General features: G+C 39.2%; 1 protein-coding gene across 1 annotated transcript in view; it reads left to right on the forward strand.

The window, feature by feature from the left end:
- The window catches only part of LOC118767359 (mucin-5AC-like), a 43,710-nt gene that overhangs the window by 7,061 nt on the left and 14,149 nt on the right, over positions 1 to 22,500 (forward strand). Inside the window, exon 3 of the mRNA XM_036511759.1 lies at positions 9,554 to 9,655. Within this exon, the coding sequence (XP_036367652.1) occupies positions 9,554 to 9,655 (102 nt within the window). The remainder of the gene's footprint in view (positions 1 to 9,553; positions 9,656 to 22,500) is intronic.

The raw sequence follows: 22,500 nt of genomic DNA on the forward strand, positions 1-22,500 counted from the left end.
CATCGACCTTCTTCACGAAGGACCAAATTGTGACAGTTCTGATGCGAAGAGCAAAGTGAAATCCAACAAGCTTAAGGAGCCACCAATCGCAATGTGCTCAAACGGTGAATTTGATTTTGGTTGTGGCGGGTGCTAAAGTTTCCGCGTAGCTGCTCGTCACCTCATCTCTGAAAAGAGTCAACACAAGAGCGTAGTCGACGTATATTCGGTACAGTGCCTCGCTCCACGTGCCACCGAGAATGGGATCTCGTGTGTCCTAAATCCTCCACTGGTGTTAGGGCAGAATGGATATTTCTGAGTTTGATAGTTGGTATCTTTGTATTTAAAAGTCTTAGATCCGAGGATTGCAGGTAAGATGTCTACAGCAAGTTTCAGTCCAGTTTATGCTTATTTATTATCTAATATGTTTTAGATAGAAGAGCAGTATTCCAGTATAAGGTTACATAACTAGGACAGATTAGTTGTTATATACACCCACTATCAGCTCAGCAGTTGTTCAGACCTCAAATAGCTTGTTTTTGCATGTATGGGTGCGTTGAGGACAGATTTTGTGGCCGTTGATATGCAGTTTTACTGAATGATAGATTAGGGCTGCAGCCATACAGCAAATCTCCAGGCCTTGTTTTCTGTTACAATTCCATTCAATTTCTAGAGACTATCAAAACAATATAAATCGATCCCAGCATTTGACTAACGCTTTATTTTTATCGACAATGGAAGAATATATATCAAAGTTGATGCATAAATAAAACCGGGACCACCTGAGCAGCATTATAGGTCTCTGGGTATATACCGATGCATTTGACCCTTTAACGTATACTTTTTTTACAGCAAGCCACGACATACATAGATCGGAATTGAACCCCTACAATCGTGAGATACTCATGCAACTAGCTTGATGTGCTCATACCTTAAGACGGCACTGGATCAGACAAGAAATATTTATCTTAGGATGGATCACATATTAATGTTTGATTATCTTCGAAGAGTAAGTTAAATGTAACACTGATTAGGACTAAAAGTTTCATTGTTAAAAGCTAGGCACAAAGAAAGAAAGAGGATTTTAACAACTCTATATTGTTGCCAAATTTAAATGGATGTTATACGCTGATATACCATGATTGATATGGTGACAATATTTCGGCCGGTGCACTCAGAAACCTTTTTCAAGAGCCTTGTTGTATTCGATTTTCAAACCGAACTCCGCATTAATTCACAGGTATTAAACCCCGATCCAGGGCTACGCGTAAAGATACCAATACCGGTTGTCAAGCAATGATAGACAGTGGTGGACGGCAAACACAAACACACATACACACATACACACATATACACACATGACAGCCTTATTTCAGTTCCACTAAACCCACCCACAAGACTTTGAACAGCCCGAGGCTAGAGTGGAACCGAACCCATGTGGTTGAGAAGCAAACTTTTTGCCACTCAGCCACGCCAAGGATTTAAACAAACATGTATGTATGTAAAAAAAAAGCATGAGTATTCGCAGCAAAGTAACAAAGTTGAAGCAGCAAAATCATTAAAGTCTTTTTATGACTATAATCGATTATACCTCCTATGTTAACCTACATAGTACAACGAAAATAATATACTTAAAAGAAGAATTTCGTATAAATTACATTATTATAAAAGCAGTTAAATCAGTTAATTGGAACGATATATGTAACATTTCATTCATGTAGTGATTCTAAACATCGATTGGGCTACTAAACATGCTAACTTGGTATATCTGATAAATATCATAAATATCGATTTAAAGCTGAACCAAATTTATATATATTAATGTATTATAATGCATTCCTTTGTAAGAACCGTTTGATAATATTCTATTTTATATGTACTTTATTATATATGTATGTATGCATATATATATATATATATATATATATATATATATATATATAGTTGATGTATATGTAATAGGTAAGTAGTTAGGCTGGTATGTGTCCGTGTATCTATATATGTGTATAAGTAAACATATATATAGTAAAAACACTCACAAACACACACACACACATACACACACACACATGCACACACACGCACGCATATTTGAAAAAGTTTTCGTACATTCAAAATTTTTTAAAACTCTTTTAAAAAGAAATAAACACAGACCTGGGGTAAGGAAGTTTTTGTGCAAGCGCTTTTTGCTGTTTACAGCTTTTCAAACGCACGTGCTATAAGGTAATTCAGATAGACGTGTTTCCTAAAGATGTCTACATTTATTTTTATCATGTTTTTATGCTCTGCGCGAACTCCAAGCAACATCAACGAACTACAGGGCACGGTATTTCGGCCTGATTTCGCCTCTTTAGGAGTAAATAACACATCGTTTTTTTTGGGTATATTTGAAATTTTCGCTCCTATACATACACACACACAAACACACACATATATGCATCGTAATAGCTATTTAGAGAGGTAGGGAAGTAGATAAATACACATAGATCTCAGAGATATACTCTTTTTTACTCTCTTTACTTTTTTAACTTGTTTCAGTCATTTGACTGTGGCCATGGTGCAGTTAGCTTGTGAAAAAAATGTATTCTGCTTGGCAAAAACCAGAATTAGAGAAGAAAAGTTAATAAATGGCCGAAGAAATATTGTTGTCAGTTCAAAATAGTAGGGTGGTGGTGGTGGAAGGCAAAGCAATAGTTAACAGACAAGATAAAGCAGTTAATAACGAGATGAAGTACAGAGCAGCAAGGGAAATTAAGCAGAGTGGTAAGGAAGTAGGTAAGTTGTAAAAGAAGAAGATACAGTGAATGAAAAAGAATTTTAGCTAAGGCAATGAGAAATTATAAAGATTTTGTATAATGAGCAAAGGTCTTGTAAAATTTATGCCTACAAGCAAAGATTATGCGAGAGAATCGATTAGATAAAGAGGTCTTATTTTGGCGCAGTACAGTGAGCGACTCCCGGCAACGTAATTAACAGACGCAAAGGGAGTTCAACCACAAAATTATAGAACAGGACAAGGCATAAGGTGTGCCATGGGTCAGAAAGCGGTGTATATTTGTGGATGTGTGCTGAAGTTTGTAAAGCTGGAATTAATGAAATATATGTGCGCGAGGGATCGAAGATCAAAATAAAGATGTGAATATTTATTTTTAACACGCTCTTGTACATGAAAGACATTTGGTACAGGATTTTGTCTTGGGGAAAAAATATCTCTCCATCGACTTTGTAAAAGCACACAGAGTTCCAAGTTCCAAAAATTCTGCTCATATATATTTAAACATATGTCTGTCTGTCTGTCTGTCTGTCTGTCTGTCTATCTATCTATCTATCTATCTATCTATCTATCTATCTATCTATCTATCTATCTATCCACGCACACACACATGCAGTATATATATATACATATATATAGGATGTTATTCAGGAATTCAACTATGAGTCCACCGCATCTTATTATAAGCAGAAACAGCTGTAAGCTACTGCAGTTCATAACTTAACATTGTTTTTCCTGTGTAATCTCTTTCTCTTGTTATCGCTCCATACTCAACTAATACTCTGTTCTGGAACATGCGTATACTCAGCTCTACACCAGTTCATTAGCTTTGCAGTATATATATATAATAATGGTGAAAAATTGAATATTAATTTGATTAATATCAATTTAAAACCAGAAAAAGATAATCAACACTCCTTGCAGGAGTTTCAAAATAGTTTGGTGGGCTCCGACGCAACTTAAAGTTTCGTATGTTCAACAGAGAAACCTAGTTCGTTGAATTGACGAAGCACAATGGCCTCCGTTCGTGTGACGAGCATGCGAAACTAAATTGCATGGGATTGAAGGAAACTGTTTTAAACAACACCACCACCAACAACAACACTAATAACAATGATAATGATGATGATGATGATGATGATGATGATGATGATAATAATAATAATAATAATAATAATAATAATAATAATAATAATAATATGCAGTAACAGGCAGTGGTTCTCATGGCTTCTGATCTTAACTGATTGGAAGTGTTATCATGTACATTGTTTTGTCTTGGTATAAAAGATGGGCTACAGCAAATATTCTGCTCAATACCACAGATTTGCTTGTCAGTTGTTTGACCTTAACCAGTTGAGCATGTCCCTTTGTGGCTGACGATGTGTGCATCTCTGATCACGAGCAGAAGTAGTGGAGGAGCATCATAGCCATGTGTTGAGAGGGATTCTTTGGGGTTTGAATAATTCACCTCTGGAAACATGGGTGGTTCTTTCAACATCCTTAAACAACCCTTATTCAGGGACCTTTTAAGCGGGATGGGCTACTCAACCTGAAGAAAATTCTAACTGGGCCCCACCTGCAAGGTCATGTGCTGTTTATCTTGATATGAGATCACCATGTTGCGCACATATGGTTGTGATGCATGTGCCTGGTGTACCCTTATCAGACGGGTAGTCATGATGAGTATATTGGGCTTCGTATATTTTACCCCAGTGTCACTTTGATGGCATGAACTGCTATCTCACTCAATAATAATAATAATAATAATAATAAAATAATAATAATAATAATAATAATAATGATAATAATAATAATAATAATGATAACAATAACAACACTGCTCAAGATCAAATATTATTGCCCCAGACCAACCAAGCCAATGTGATGAAAAATGTAGTAGATTCAAAGTGCCGATTCTGCAATGATGAGATTGAAACAATGGACCACCTAATCTCAGGATGTAAAGTCTTAGTACCAGTGGAATATAAATCAAAACATAACCGAGATGGCTAATATCTACACTGGTTAATATGCTGGCATTATAAACTCAAAGCTCTGAGGTTGAAGCTGACGGGAAAAAAAACGTAACGATTCTTTGGGACTTTCTAGTACATTCAGTCAAAAGTATCAAAGCTAATAGGCCGGATATTGTTGTGAAAGACCAAAACAATACATTTTGTTTATTGATCGACGTGGGTATTCCTTGTTGATCATAATATCTCGGTAAAAGTATTTGAGAAGCTCAGAAAATGTAAAGATTTGTTGATTGCAATCGAAAAAAAAAATGTGGCATCTCAAGGCGTTTACAATACCAGTGATTATAGGAGTACTTGGAATGATCGGGGAAAGGAAATCGTTTGAGAATGATCCCAGTTTTATCGTTCATGTAATAATTGGTAGGTCGCAAGTATTGAGGAGAGCAATGTCGATGTGAGAACGATTACCATTCATGTATTTTAATTCTTGTTTCGCATGACTGGATTTCATTTTGAAAATGAACAATTTCGTGTGTTTAATTTAATGGCTTATCAATGTATTCAGTGAGTTTCTTTGCCCCAAGTGTTGGGAAGACACTCGGCAAGAAATGAAAACAAAGCTGAAAGAAAAACTACTACTACTACTACTACTACTACTACTACTACTACTACTACTACTAATAATAATAATAATAATAATAATAATAATAACAATAATAATAATCATATGTATATGATTCACGGCAGGAGGTGCAGATGAGGGCAGCTGCATCGAACACTCTCATGCACCAAATGGCAGTTACTAAAAAGCATTCGTGAAGTTAAATCATGTAGCAACACCAAATGGCGGTGCCCCAGCATGGCCACAGCTCGTGAGCTGAAACTAGATAAAATAAAATAAAATAAAATAAAAAATATGTATGTATGTATGTATTTATGTTTGTATGTATGTATGTATGTATGTATGTATGTATGTATGTATGTAGCTGGTGTTAAGTGAACAACAAATTATGTCTACGTGTTTACACGACATACTTGGAGTCTTAGCCAAAATACCCTCAAGTTATGCTGTATCGTCTGAAAAGAGGACACGTTCGATAATGTGATTCTAGCTTCTGTGCATATAGGTGTTCGATAAATGAGACTAAGAGAATGAGTAACAAGTTTTTAAAAAGTACTGGGGCCCATTTGCTTGTCTAAACCCTTCAAACTAGGGTCCCAACATGACGGAAACTAGCAAAAGAAAAGGATAGACACATTAGATAAAGTAATCCCAGATGAACTGTTTCTGAAATAAAGGACTGGGCTGTTATTTATCACAAGTCTGTCTGTTGGATCGGAGTTGATCTAGGGTTAAAAAACATCAAATAACACGAGATATTAGGGTCCAAATCCTCAAAAGAGCCTGTCAGGCTTTTTTGCCATCTATTTATCCTTCTATCTATATATTTGTCTGTCTGTCTGTCTGACCGTCTGTCCGTCCATCCAGCCATCTGTCTGTCTGTCCTACCTTCCTGCCGTTTGTCTGTCTGTCTGTCTATCTATCTATATATCTATTTATCTATCTATCTATCTATCTATCTATCTATTATCTATCTATCTATCTATCTATCTATCGGTCAGTATATCTGTTTGTCTGTCTCTGTGTACACACACACACACACACACACACACACACACACACACACACGCACACATATATATATATCAGTCTGTCTGTCTGTTTATCTTCAGAGACAGAGAAATGTAGACAGAAGCAAACAAGACGAGAGACATAATGCAGAAGGAAAACATGTTATGTAACGCGAGGTGTGGTGTGGATGTAGTGTAGGTTGTAGTAATTAATGTGGTGCTGTCAATCAATAGCAAAACAGTAATCAAGCGATTCACTACACTACCACCGACACCACCACCACAACCACAACCACCACCACCACCACCACCACCACAACCACCACCACCACCACCACCACCACCACCACCACCACCACCACCATCACCACCACCACCACCACAACCACCACCACCACCACCACCACACCACCACCCACCACCACCACCGACACCACCACACCACCACCACCACCACCACCACCACCACACCACCACCACCACCACACCACCACCACCACCACCACCACAACCACCACCACCACCATCCACAACATCACCGCCGTCACTCCCCCACCACAACAACTACAACCACTACCATCACGACGACGACGATGACCACCACTAACAACACCATGACTACTACCACGACCACGACGACGACGACCACCACCACCACCTTCACGACAACATCTACTACTATTGCTACAGCCACTACACCAACCACTACCACCATATCAACAACAACAACAACAACCTTCTCGACCACAAACAAGGATACCACTGCAACCACTGCCCTTACCATCACCACCACTAACACCTCAACATCACCAAAGTTACTACCAACACGGACATAACCAACACGGATACCATCACCAGCTTCGGCAATAACAATCACTCGCCACCACAACCTCCACCTTCTAGCCACCACTATGACATCAACAAACACACCACCAACCATGACCACCATCGCTAAAACAACATGTGTATTGTATTATCCATCCCAATGTAATTATTTGCTGTACAACGTCTTATCAATGTTTTCACACCAAACCGCCATCTTGAACGATGTTCCACGGCATCGCTTGCTTCTCTATGTTCTTTCTTTCTTTCTTTCTTCTTTCTTTCTTTCTTTCTTTCTTTCTTTCTTTCTTTCTCTTTCTTTCTTTCTTTCTTTCTTTCTTTCTTTCTCTCTTTCTTTCTTTCTCCCTCTCTCTCTTTCACACACACTTTCATTCTGTTTATATTTCTATGTCACTTTATCCATCTACTCTCTCTCTCTCTCTCTCACACACACACACACTTTCATACTGTTTATATTTCTATGTCACTTTATCCATCTACTCTCTCTCTCTCTCTCTCTCTCTCTCTGACCCCTCCTGTCTGTCTGCTCCAGTCTTATCTCTGTTGATTGTTTATCTTCATGCCGTACGTTGCCGTTGTTGTCTGCCCTTACCCGCCACTCCTTCTTCACTTCGCCTACAGCACAGTTTCCCACTTACATTCTCTTTCACGTTGTTAAGATTTTCCATGTGTATTTCACACAGTCGGTTGTTGGAAGCACTCCGTCGGTTACGACGACGAGGGTTCCGGTTGATCCGATCAACGGAACAGCCTGCTCGTGAAATTAACGTGTAAGTGGCTGAGCACTCCACAGACACGTGTACCCTTAACGTAGTTCTCGGGGATATTCAGTGTGACACAGAGAGTGACAAGGCCGGCTCTTTGAAATACAGGAAGTAAGAGTGAGAGAAAGTTGTGGTGAAAGAGTACAGCAGGGATCACCACCATCCCTGCCGGAGCCTCGTGGAGCTTTAGGTGTTTTCGCTCAATAAACACTCACAACGCCCGGTCTGGGAATCGAAACCGTGATCCTACGACCGCGAGTCCGCTGCCCTAACCACTGGGCCATTGCGCCTCCACACAGTCGGTTATATAATCCATAGCAGTATTAGATGCGAGTCCGAAACTTAAAAAGACTTGGACGCGCTAGGGCAGTTGTAGACTCACTGGACATGGCTGTTTGTCGCTGCTGATATCTGAGCAAAAGGCCAGTTGTAGACTTATAGACAAGGATGTTTGGTGCTGCTGATATCTGAGCAGGAGGCCAAAGGTTCGGTTCTTCATGTCTCCGGTCCTCTCTGAAGCCGTTGTTCTGTTAAAAAATGGTTATCATAGATGTATTAAAATACAGTGATACAGTATTTGACAATGATAAGAAAATGTTAAGAGGGGCATTTTGTTTAAACTGTTTACATAAAAAAGCGTTCAAAATAGGTAGTAAAATAAATTCATAATTATTTATAAGTTCATCAAAAATCATAATTGTATAGAAGCATATAAATAAAAAAATAAATACGCCCTTTTTAAAGCCTAGCCAGGTTCATGGGCCCGGTTTCCCGGTTTCTATGGCGTATGTGTTCCCCAGCTGGATGGAACGCCTGTTCATCGCAGCGTTACTCATTTTTGCCAGCTGAGTGAACTGGAGCAACGTGAAATGAAGTGTTTTGCTCAAGAACACAACGCGTCGCCCGGTCCAGGAATCGAAACCACAATCTTACCATCATGGTGCTGACACCTAACCACTAAGCCACACGCCTCCACATAGAAGCAGCTACACAGCAAGAAATGGTAGACAGCATTTGATAGGAGAAAGTGTGTATTGCTTAATCAAAGCTCCATCAGAAATCGTATGTAAGTATTTATACAGAATTTTAGGGGAACGACCAACCTTTTGTTTTCATCTATAGTCTTGTAACAAGACTAGAGATGAAGAGAAAAGGTTGGTGATCGCCCAAAATGCATAGACAGGAGGGTCTTCGGCACCGTTTTCGTCTACCAAATTTCAATCGAGTTAAAAACCTGAGCTTTTGGTAGATCGAACACTGCACCACGCAGTTACAAAGTGTAGTTCGAACCACATACCAGACTCCTATTTCTCATTCACCACCATCATCACCACCACTACTACTACTACTACTACTACTACTACTACTACTACTACTACTACTACTACTGCGGCTGCTGCTGCTGCTGCTGCTGCTACTACTACTACTAATACTACTACTACTACTACTACTACTACTACTACTACTACTACTACTACTACTACTACTACTACTATTACTGCTGCTGCTGCTGCTGCTGCTGTTGTTGCTGCTGCCCTTTCTGCTGCCGTTATCGTTATTACACTTAAATTCTTCTTCATTTTCAGTTTATGTGTTACCATGGCAACTGTACAGATTACCAATGCCACAAAGCCGTTAAGATTTACTCCATGTTCCATAAAGTGCCTTGTGTGGGAAGGAAGTGTCAGGTAAGTAAATTCTTACTTTTATACAACCACTACCACCACCGCCGCCACCGCCGCCACCGCCACCACCACCACAACCACCACCACCACCTCCACCACCATCAATAGGAATATTGAAAGGAGTTTCTATAAAACTAGTTCGCAAACATAAAATGGCTATAGGGGTCCACCAGAATGATAAAACTTGGTTGATAATCCCTGCTCAACGCGATTGTCTGATTGCAAAAAACAGCAGTTGAATCCTTCATTAATCCCCCCCCCCACGGTCTTTAAAATAGATATTTGGCAATGCAGTTATAGATATGGGTGCAGGTATTGCTGTGTGGCAAGGAAGCTTAATTTTCGACCACGTAGTCCCAGGCTCAGACCCCGAAAGGGCGCCACCTTGGACCTTCTTCTATAGCCCCGAGTTGACCAAATCTTAGTCAGTGAATTTGATAACCGGAAACTGTGTGGAAGCCCGTCATATTTGTGTGTGTGTCATTGTGTTCATGTTTGTTTCGTTCCACTGCAGTGTCTGTTTTTAGTTCCCGTGACTCAGCCGTTCGGCAAGAAAGATCGATAGAATAAGTACCTGACTGTAAATAAATGAGTGCTGGGGGTCAATTGGCTCGACAAACCCTTTTTTTATGTGGTGCTGCAGCATGGCCACAGTCTAATGAATGAAACAAGTAAAAGATGAACCGGCACTCCGTCGGTTACGACGACGAGTATTCCAGTTGGTGCGATCAACGGAACAGCCTGCTTGTGAAATTAACGTGCTAGTGGCTGAGTACTCCACAGACACGTGTACTCATAATGGTAGTTATCAGGCAGATTCAGCATGACACACAGAATGTGATAAGGATGGTACTATCCATTTTCGCCAGTTGAGGGGACGGGAACAATGTGAAGTAGAACGTCTTGCCCAAGGACACAACCACCCTGAGCCGGATACCTCAACCACTAAACCACTCGTGTTCACAGTAAAAGCTAAAAGAGATACGATAAAGATGAGATGGTCATATTCGAAATTGCCATTGATCATAGGCTTACTCGACCAAGTGAACCTAGGGTTAAAGAGCAACAGCAACACCCATAGCCTCGATAGTCTTCAAAATATAGCTTCTTGGCTCTTAAGTCTTCAGCGATGCCCTCCATTGTATTAAAAGTTTAAAGAACACACCAGAGGGAGAAAGCTGGGTGCAGCAGGGAGATCGGTTTCTTTTCGTCTGAAATCGAAGTCGAATTTTACTTGAACGTCTCTTTAAACAAAATGTTCGGAAATCGATCTCTGCGTTTGGCAAAGAGTTTCGGCGGATTAGCAATTGTATTGGTCTGGGGTTTGTGATCTACTTATTAGTTTGGCATTGATCGTAAGATGGTGATGATGATGATGATGATGATAGTGATGATAGTGATGGTGGTGGTGGTGGTGGTGGTGATGATGATGATGATTATGATGATGATGATAATGATGATGATGATGATGATGGTGGTGGTGGTGGTGGTGGTGGTGGTGATGATGATGATTATGATGATGATGATGATGATGATGATTATGATGGTAGTGGTGGTGGTGGTATTGGTGGTGGTGGTGATGATGATGATGATGATGATATGATGATGATGATGATGATGGTGGTGGTGGTGGTGGTGGTGGTGATGATGATGATTATGATGATGATGATGATGATGATTATGATAGTGGTGGTGGTGGTGGTATTGGTGGTGGTGGGGATGATGATGATGATGATGATGATGAGATGATGATGATTGTTGCTGTTGTGGTGGTGGTGGTGGTGGTGGTGGTGACGGTGGTAACAGTGATACGTTCTCATTCCCCAGCCAACAGACAAACGAGATGGTTTCCTCTTTCTTTCCTCTTTACTTTCTTGTTCTATTGTTATATCTGAGTCCTCCCTGTCTCTCCCACCTCCTACATCACCCTTCGCTCTCTCCCCTTCTCTCTCTCTCTCTCTCTTTCCTTTTCTCTCCCTCTCTCTCCCTTTCTCTCTGTTATAGAAATATCGATTAACATTCTTTACTTGACACGGGGTCAACTGCTGCAAGAAAGAGAAAGCCAAAATAAATAAAATGGTCACATTACGCAACTTTACTTATTGACCTTGCTAAATAATATTATTGGTTTGACTATGGCCTCACTATCGCCTCTTGATAGTCATATTATATATAGCATTACGCACTGGTAACACTATGTAAGTGTACTGGCCTCACTACGGCATCTATAAATGGTTCAAAATCGTACAAAAACCCCAAAAGACTGAGTCAGGTGAGGGAACAACAGAGGGTATTAGTTGAACGTATATATATATATATATATATACACACACACACACACACACATAATATATATATATATATATATATATATATAACGGGAAGCTTTATGAAAATAGACAAAAGACGAAGGCAGGTTTACGGAAATAAACAAAAGACGAAGGCAAGTGGAATACAAACAAACAATTGTATTAGTATGGCGCTCAGGAAATATAAATAAAACAAGTCTTTAACGTTTCGAGCCTACGCTCTTCAACAGAAAGATACACAGAGAAGAAACACAGAAAGAAAGAAAAAAAAATGCGTGCAGAGGCTAGCGAATCAAGACGGGCTTCTCCCAGTTTCCGTCTACCAAATCCACTCATAAGGCTTTGGTCGGCTTGAGGCTATAGAAGAAGACACTGGCCCAGAGCGCCACACAGTGGGACTGAACCTGGAACCATGTGGGTGGGAAACAAGGTTCTTACCACACAACTACACCTTCGCTTCATAACGAAAATCTTGTTCATTTGCCCCTTAGAATTGAAAGCTGTAATTAATCCACAGAATAGTTATATTGGCTGGGCTTAGAGTAGTAAGTGCAGAGGTCAATGGACCTACAACACGCAATGTCGGTAACCAGATCCGAACCATCGACCCATCAACTAGTAGTAGTCAGACAATCTATCGATCCTTCTGTCTACAGCTGTCATCGATCAGGTTTTGAAATTGTTATTGCTGTCTAGTTAAGGAAGAATGTTAGATGATGATGATGATGATGATGATGATGATGATGATAGTGATGGGGCTAGTGGTTTTGGTGTTGTTGGTGATGATGATGATGAGGAGGAGAAGGAGGAGGGCAGAAAACCATACGAGGGTGTAGATAGATACGTCATAAATGATGATGATGATGATGATGATGTTGTTGTTTCTGCTGCTGCTGATGATGATGATGACGACGACGATGATTATGATGATGACGGTAGCAGAATCGTTAGCACGTCGGGCGAAATGCTTAGCGGTATTTCGGCTGCCGTTACGTTGTGAGTTCAAATTCCGCCGAGGTCGACTTTGCCTTTCATCCTTTTGGGGTCGATAAATTAAGTACCAGTTAAGCACCGGGGTCGATATAATCGACTTAATACCTATGTCTGTCCATGTTTGTCTCCTCTATGTTTAGCCCCTTGTGAGTAATAAAGAAATAGGTAGTGGAGGTGGTGGCAGGGATGCTATATACGAAACTAATTATGACAGAAATAATGGTTGGGATGATGAATATGAAAATGATGATGGTGATGATGACAATGTTGTTGATGATGATGAAGGTTCCATTAAACAATGAAGTTGACGACATTAATACAACTGCACCTGATGATGATGATGATGACGATGGTGAGGAGGAGGCGGAGGATGAATTGGAGGAAAGTAGTGTTGAGCGATGGTAATGGTGGTGCTGGTGGTTGTGGTGGTGGTGGTGGTGGTGGTGGTGGTGGTGGTGGTGTGGTTATGGTGGTGGTTGTGGTTGTGGTGGTGGTGGTGGTTGTGGTTGTGGTTGTGGTGGTGGTTGTGGTTGTGGTGGTGGTAGTTCTGGTGGTGGCGGTGGCAGTGGCGGTAATAATTATGATAACTAAGATGTTGTGGGTAGTGAACCTGGTGATGACGATGACAACGATGGAGTCATAGACGAAGATGATGACGACGACGACAACACTGATGACGACGGCGGCGGTGGCGGTGGCGGTGGCGGGGGTGGCGACGATGATGGCTACTTAGACATAGTAAATGATAAATGAAGGTAATTATTTATTAAGCAACGGCGGCCATTGTTAAAAAGTTGTCCGTTATTACAGGATGGCGACGGTGGCGGTGTGGGGGGGGACGTCAATGGAGATGGTAATGACGTCGGTGTGGCAGCGGTGGTGGCTGCGTCCGTGGTGGTAGCGATGGTGGGGCTTAGTACTGTTGAATCTATATATTTCTATGTTATCGTCTGTAATATTTTGCGAAACAGTGATGCCAATTCCTGCCGAAACTAGATGGCATAGAAATATTCTCTTAATTCTCTGTCATTAAACCAACATTAAACTGACTAACAGAAGAAAGCTAATTATGTTAGGGAGGCTTATATATTTATTTATTTATGTTTATACTTATTTATCGGCTTTTCTTGTCTTTTCTTTTTTCCTCTTTTTTCTTTTTCCTTCATTTGCTAATTTCGTTATTGACTTTCATAAATCCTGGTCAAAGTAGAAACAATGCAAATCCGAGGCTTCTGTCTTTTCGCCTATTTTCCCAAAATAAGAATCCAAAGCTCGAACGAAAACAAAAACAACAGCGAAAATAGAAGAACAACAACAAGAGCAGCAGCAACAACTACAACAACAAATGCAACAGCAGCAACAACAATAACGACAACAACTATAACGACAAACACGAGGAAGGATGGATCCAAGAATACTTGGGAAGTTGTTGTGTAAAAGAGAGAAAAGAATTCCTTTGAAAACAAAAAAGAAGGAAAAAAAAAGGAATTAGAATACATCGTCGTATGAAATGATAAAAAGGAAATAAAAAAACAAGAAGAATTCAATGAATGTTTTAGTGTTCTATCCGTGTATACAGCGGCGCAAATTAATGGTATTTCTGCCTCTAATCTATCTGTAATTAAGCGCAAAGAAAATTAGTCGAATCACATAAGAGAACTAAGATATTAGCAAAGCTAATTAAGCTAAAGCTAGAACAAAAATTATGATCGTCCCAAGATGAAACGACTCCTATAGCGAAAGAATAATGGAAATCAAGATATGTTCCGTTCAGTTCGTGTCGAGATTGGTGGGTGGTGAGGGGCGGTTGCGGTGGTGGTGGTGGTGGTGGTTGTGGTGGTGGATGATTGTTGCGTGCGTAGTGGAGGTGGGGTAGGGCTAAGCAGTTGATGGTGGTGGTGGTGGTGGTGGTGGTGGTGGAAACGAGGGGGCTTAAAGCTGATCTGGTGATATTTCAAAAATCGAAGCATTACAGGTTCGATTAGCTTTCAACACTGTCATTTGCATGGCTGCGGATTGGTTGAAAGCACCGCGTACTTGCTTTGGAAATTAATGGGACTTAAATCAAGCTGAAGTAAAGGGAGCATGCGTGTATGTATGTATGGATGTATGTATGGATGGATGGATGCATGTATGTATGTATGTATGTATGTATGTATGTATGTATGTATGTATGGATGGATGGATGGAAGGATGGATGGATGTGGGTATGGAAGTATTCTTTTATTCTTTTATCCTTTTACTTGTTTCAGACATTTGACTGCGGCCATGCTGGAGCACCACCTTTAGTCGAACAAATCAACTCCAGGACCTCTTTTTCTTTATAAGCCTAGTACTTAATCTATCGTCTGTTTTGCTGAACCGCTAAGTTAAGGGGATGTAAACACACCAACATCGGTTGTCAAGCGATGGTGCTCATTTTGCAAATCTAGATCTAATTGCATTTAATTCTGGTAGTAACTATAGCTGTTGATGATGATGATGATGACGACAACGACGACGATGACGACGACGATGACGACGACGATGACGACAACGATGACGACGACGATGGTGATAAAGATGATAATATTTGATGATACATACATGCATGCATGCATACATGCATACATACATACATACATACATACATACATACATACATACATACATACATACATACATACATACGCACACACACATATATATACACATACATTTATATATATATATATATATATATATATATATATATATAGAGAGAGAGAGAGAGAGAGAGAGATAGAGAGAGAGAGCGTGTGTGTGAGAGAGAGGGATAGAGATTCATATATGCATACGCACACACACACACACACACACGTATATATACATAAATAGAGCTGTTTGCTAGTGGGATGAGTTCTTCAAGATATATTTAAGACTGCTCTTAATATTCGGGTGTAAGTTCCGTCTACCTTGGATTCCAGTTTATTTAGTAAGCGTCCTGGCTGTTGCTCCTCTACTGTTGCACGGAAAAAAAATCTGATGGTTCTTTGACAGGGTTGATTTCCAGACAACATCAGTTTTGTTTAGGGTCGACCATGCTTTGGCTGTCCGAGATTTCCTGATTGCTCCCACCACTAGAAAGGTAAGGCTTTGCAGGACATTGCTGGCGAGCTAATCAAGACCTGACAAGTGACCTACTGCTATAGATGCCAAACTATGGCCATACTGGAGCAGGTCGTCTCACCAGAAACACTGGATGCCCCCCGAAGACCTCCCTCATCAAATGCAGGACCAAGACGAATGACGTGTGAGATTTGAAAATGTCTGAGCAAACTCGACCAAATGATGATGATGATGATGATGATGATGATGATGATACATAATATATACATAATACCTGGGATGCTACTCGAAAGTATGTTTACTTACAAAACCGTATGGACAAACTGAAGAGAACTCAATACATTACATAAAGTAAATTCATTGCGTATATTTGTTCAGTCCTCTCGACATCTAGGCAATCCTCTGGCGAATAGTGATGTGAACTCCAGGTTGGGATAGGAATAATACTGCAGAAACGGGACCACTTTTTACCGTCTTTTGATTGTCTTCATCCAATTTCTGAGTTGTTTAATTTCCATCTGGTAGACAATATATCGCTCTCGGATTAATTTGGTTCAAGTTAATTTCTTTTTATTGTAATGGCAATAGTTGGATATTATTTCGATTTCCTGCTTAGAATATTTAGTAATTACCTTGAATATTTCCTCGTTAAAGATATTATAAACGTTATTTGCGTATATATATATATATATATATATATATTATATATATATATATATATATATATATATATAATATATATATATGTGTGTGTGTGTGTGTGTGTGTGTGTGTCTACATATATATGTGTGTGTGTGTATATACATATGCATATATATATAGAGAGAGATAATTATAGATACATACATACAAACACACACACACAATTTTGTGTGTATGTGTGTGTGTCCGTCTGCGTGTCTGTTTGTCGAGTGCGGTTGTAAGGGAGACGACATCATAAACTCAGCGCAGTTTTCACTGTGCCACGAAATGCACGAAAAATTGCGTTTCAGCCTGTCTGTGCGGTTCCGGGTTCAGTCCCACTCCGTGGCACCTTAGGCAAGTGTCTTTTACTATAGTACTGAGCTGAACAAACCTCGTGAATGGATTTAATAGACCGGAACTGAAAGAAGATCCTCAAGCCCCCCCTCCCCATAATCCCATAGAAAACATTTTTCCCAAATTTTAAACCCTCAAAATTAGGGGTTCGTTATAAACGAGAGTTCCTTATACATTCTAAAATACGGTAAATAACATCACACACTTGTGAAAATGTCTAATTAACGCTGAGACACGTCTTTTTTCTGCCAACTGAAATCGTAGCTTACTTCGCCAACCCACTTCAGCAGACGAGACAGGAGTGACTGCACAATGCTCCCTCGAAAATACTGTCATTTCTGATTGGTCACCGTTTCCAATGAATAGACATACAGAAGCACGTGCAATACAGAAAGCCCGAGATTTTATTTGTATCTGATTGCATTATAATTTATTATGCGATCAGACATAGATAAGCTCTATGGTCGCTGATCGGATACCACGTGCAAAGAGGCTAGCAAAACACATCGCTACCTGCTCCAAAATGATCAACGATCCAAAGGATAAACGTATCACTGAACTGAAAGCTGAAAAGGGGACACGCACTTTGAGTTTGTTCTTTAAAACGTATGGAAAATAGAACATCAAAAACACGGTATTGCCAGAAGCAAATAAACTGGTATTTAACGCAAATAAGAGGCAGGATTTTTTTCTCGTGTCTCATAAATAAAGTGGAAAAAGGAATGAGTGGAAACGATAAGAACACGTGATATTCTTTGTACATTTCTAATCCCCGTTCTGCCACACAATAATGGCACTAGACCAACCTTCTCGCATAAAATTTGCATATGAAATCGTTTTGATCTCAAACTAACTTTGAAGCCGAACGAGCAAACGAATTTAAAAGAGTTACGTTCTTAAATTAGAAAGAAAAAAAAAGAAATCAAAACCAATCGATATAGAAACATTTAAAATGACGAATATTAGACGAAAATAGAACAAACGTACAATAAACAAACAACAAACATAAAACCTCGCGACCGTAAGATAAACCTTATGCATTCAGAACTAAGTAAAACGCAAAACAACAAAAACGAACCTTGAAACACTTAGTGAACCGGAGTAAATTAAACAAAAATTTGAATAAAAGAGACTATGAGGAAATTTAAAGATCTGAAATTTTAAAAGTAGAAATCAAAAAAATATGACAATAATCTACTAAAGCTAAAAATAATTGAAAAATAAAAATCAATAGGAAGTGTTTCTGTGGTTAAACGAAAGTAACTCCTAAAAATAAATCTGAGTGATAAGATTGCAACTACAATAAAAGTACAACTCTGCGAATCGCTGTTCCAGACGTGAAAACAGATACGAACATCAATATCACTAAGTTAATGAAGTATCAACAGAATGACATTAAATACGCTGCAACGTTGACAGCTACAAATAGATGTGGGTCTTCGGTTTAGATCTACTTGAGACGTATCCATATAGGAATAGCAATACCCAAGCAAACAACATGAAAAAAAATCAATTATATTGAAAGAAGATAGTCGTTATAAGTAAACATCTTAAATTTTAAATAAAATTTAATAATGAAAGATTACAACTGAAACAAAGAGGGGGAAAATACTACCGAAATATAACATAAGGGAGAGGTTTCCGAAATCAAAGAACGCTTGAAACAAAGAAATCCCCTGCACAATATCCATCGATAAGTGACAAGGATTCTTTTAACAAAACTAAAAATTTGGCTGCAACTCAGAACAAATTTATCGTGAAGAGAGAAGTCAATGGACCACGGCCAACAACAAAATGAATGGAAGAATTTTGAGAAGTTTGGTCAACAGAAGATTTATAACGAATGAGATTGTTCAAAAGAACACGAAACACGATGGTAGCAACCGAAAAACCTTGGGCTTAGTTGATCTCGGTGGCATTTGAACTCAGAACGTAAAGACAGAAGAAATTCCGCTTTTGCACGCTGCCTTACAACACGTCTACATATAAGTTTCAAATTTTAGCACAAGGCCAGCAAGTTCGGGGTAGGAGCTAAGCTGATTACATTGTCATCGGTGCTAAACTGACGAAATGCTGTTAAGCCGTTTTCCCAGGCTGCCAATGTTTCTTATTTCTTTACTGCCCACAAGGGGCTACACACAGAGGGGATAAAGAAGGACAGACAAACGGATTAAGTCGATTATATCGACCCCAGTGCGTAACAGATACTCTTATTTAATCGACTCCGAAAGGATGAAAGGCAAAGTCGACCTCAGAGGAATTTGAACTCAGAACGTAACGTCAGACGAAATACGGCTACGCATTTCACCCGGTGTGCTAACGTTTCTGCCAGCTTGATGATGATGATGATGATAATAATAATAATAATAATAATAATAATAATAATAATAATAATAATAATAATAATAATAATAATAATAACAGTTGACCATGTCCCTTAGTGGCTGACAATACGTGCATCTCTGATCACGAGCAGAAGTAGTGGGGGAGCATCATAGCCATGTGTTGAGAGGGATTCTTTGGAGTTTGAATAATTCACCTCTGGAAACATGGGTGTTTCGTTCAACATCCTAAAGCAACCCTTATTCAGGGACCTTTTGAGCAGGATGGGCTACTCAACTAGAAGAAAATCCTAACTGGGCCCCACCTGCAAGGTCATGTGCTGTTTATCTTGATATGAGATCACCATGTCGCGCGCACATATGGTTGTGATGCATGTGCCTGGTGTACCCTTATCAGACGGGTAGTCATCATGGGTATGCTGGGCTTCGTATATTTTACCCCAATGTCACTTTGATGGCATGCACTGATCTCTCACTCAATAATAATAATAATAATAATAATAATGATAATAATAATAATAATAATAATAATAATAATAATAATAATAATAATAATAATAATAATAATAATAATTTTAAATTTTGACACTAGGCCAGCAATCTCGATGAACGGGTAAGTCGATTACGTCGATTCCAGTGCTCGACTGGTTTTTATTTTATCGACTCCGGAAGGATGAAATACAAATTCGACGTCAGCGGAATTTTAGCTGAAAACGTAAAGACAGGCGAAATACCGTTAGATATATGAAAGCATTAAATATGTCGTAGGGTCTTAAAGTTAACGCATATATAAATAAATGAATTCGTAAGGAAAGGAATATGAGAGTTCTTAAGTGAATATTTATTTATTGCTATCGATATTATTAGTGAATAACAATAATCATATTTATTATTTAAATTACTGCTCATTAAATAATTTAAGCAAATAAATTAGGAATAACACTCAATACTAATTGAATAAATATTAATTATCTGGCAACAATATCAAGAATAACATTCTTCGCTAGGTTTGGAAAAGGCAGTCTGACTTGAATAATGGTGAAACAATTAAATCTGAATGAAATCTTAAGAAGACAGGAAAACGAATGATATTTATATGGACGTGTTGAAAGGCGGCGAGTTGGCAGAAACATTAGCAGGCTGGGGGAAACTGCTTAGCAGCAATTCGTCAGCTGAGCACTGATGACAATGTAATCAGCTTAGCGCCGAACTTGCTGGCCTTGTGCTGAAATTTGAAACTTACATGTAGACGTGTTGTAAGGCGGCGTGCAAAAGCAGCATTTCGTCTGCCGCTACGTTCTGAGTTCAAATTCCGCCGAGATCGACTTTGCCTTTCATCCTTTCGGGGTCGATTAAATAAGTACCAGTTACGCACTGGGGTCGATATAATCGACATAATCCGTTTGTCTGTCCTTCTTTGTCCCCTCTGTGTATAGCCCCTTGTGGGTAGTAAAGAAATAGGTATTTCGTCTGTCGCTACGTTCTGAGTTCAAATTCCGCCGAGATCGACTTTGCCTTTCATCCTTCGGGGTCGATTAAATAAGTACCAGTTACGCACTGGAGTCGATATAATCGACTTAATCCGTTTGACTGTCCTTCTTTGTCCCCTCTGTGTATAGCCCCTTGTAGGTAGTAAAGAAATAGGTATTTCGTCTGCCGCTACGTTCTGAGTTCAAATTCTACCGACGACGAATTTGTCTTTCATTTTTTGGCGGGGGAGGGATGAGGCGATAAAATAATTATCAGTTGAGTATTGGGATCGATGTGATCGACTGTCCCCCTCCCCCAAATTTCAGGCCTTGTGATCGACTGTCCCCCTCCCCCAAATTTCAGGCCTTGTGCCTATATTAAAATGGATTATTATTATTACTATTATTAAGGCACCGGGCAAGCAGAATCGTTAGCATGCCGGTAAAAATGCTTAGCGGCATTTCGTCCGTCTTTCTTTCGATTTTAGTTCAAAAATACCAACGAGATCGACTTTACTTTTCCTCTCTTTGGGGGCTCGATAAAGTAAGTACCAGTTGAGTACTGGGGTTGATGTAATCGATCTATCCCCCCCCCACGGAATAGCTGTCCTTGTGCCAAAAATTCGAAGCCAATAACTGTTTCTGTGATAGGCACAAAGCTTGAAACTTTGGCAGGAAGGACGAATCGATTACAACGAACCTACGAATTTCACCGGTACTTACCTTGTCGACGCTGAAAGTATGTAAGACAGAGCCATCTTAATGGGATTTGAACTCGGATTTGCTGGAAGAAATACCATTAATCATTTCGCCTTGCATGGTTACGGCTCCACCAACAAAAATAAGACAAACTAACTCGTTTACTTTTATATTTATTTATGTAAAAATAATAATCATAGAAAATTTTCTGATAAAATTATCTAATGGCTAAATTATTTACTTATTCGATAATCGTTAGATTAAGAAGATTATCCTAGTTTAATTGTATAATAATTTTTTAAAATATAATCCATTTACGTAAACATCTGAAGATTTCTGAGTTTACCGATTTGAATATTCATTAGTTTAATGGTTCAAAGAATAACAAATTTACTGAAGATAGTAATTTATTCTTATATTCTTATATTCTTTTATTCTTCTACTTTATTATATTAATTTTAAAGTCATATCTACTTCCACAAAAGACCTTCCCTTCTTCATTTCTTCTTTATTTTATGCATCGCATTTCTTTCGAGAACTATTCAAAGATCTATGAAGAAATAGGTTCCTTATTATCTTGGGTAATTTACCATTCTATCGAGAACTATTTACCTTCTTATCTGGAACTATTTATTTACCCCTCCGCCTCTCTATTCTCTTCTCTCCCACTCTCTCTCTCCCTCTCTCTCTTTTTCGAACTTGTATTTTATTCAGTCGGTTGTTGAATTACACACGCACGCGCGCACACAAACGCACACAAACGCGCGCGGGTGCACACACACATATTCAGAGAAACATACACACACAAACATACAGACACACTCAGTAGTGTGTGGTGTGTGTGCGTCTCTCTCTCTCTCTCTGTATATATATATATATATATATATATATATATATATATATATATATAT

This window comes from Octopus sinensis, linkage group LG21, assembly GCF_006345805.1.
Source record: "Octopus sinensis linkage group LG21, ASM634580v1, whole genome shotgun sequence".
Classification (NCBI taxonomy): Eukaryota; Metazoa; Mollusca; class Cephalopoda; order Octopoda; family Octopodidae; genus Octopus; species Octopus sinensis.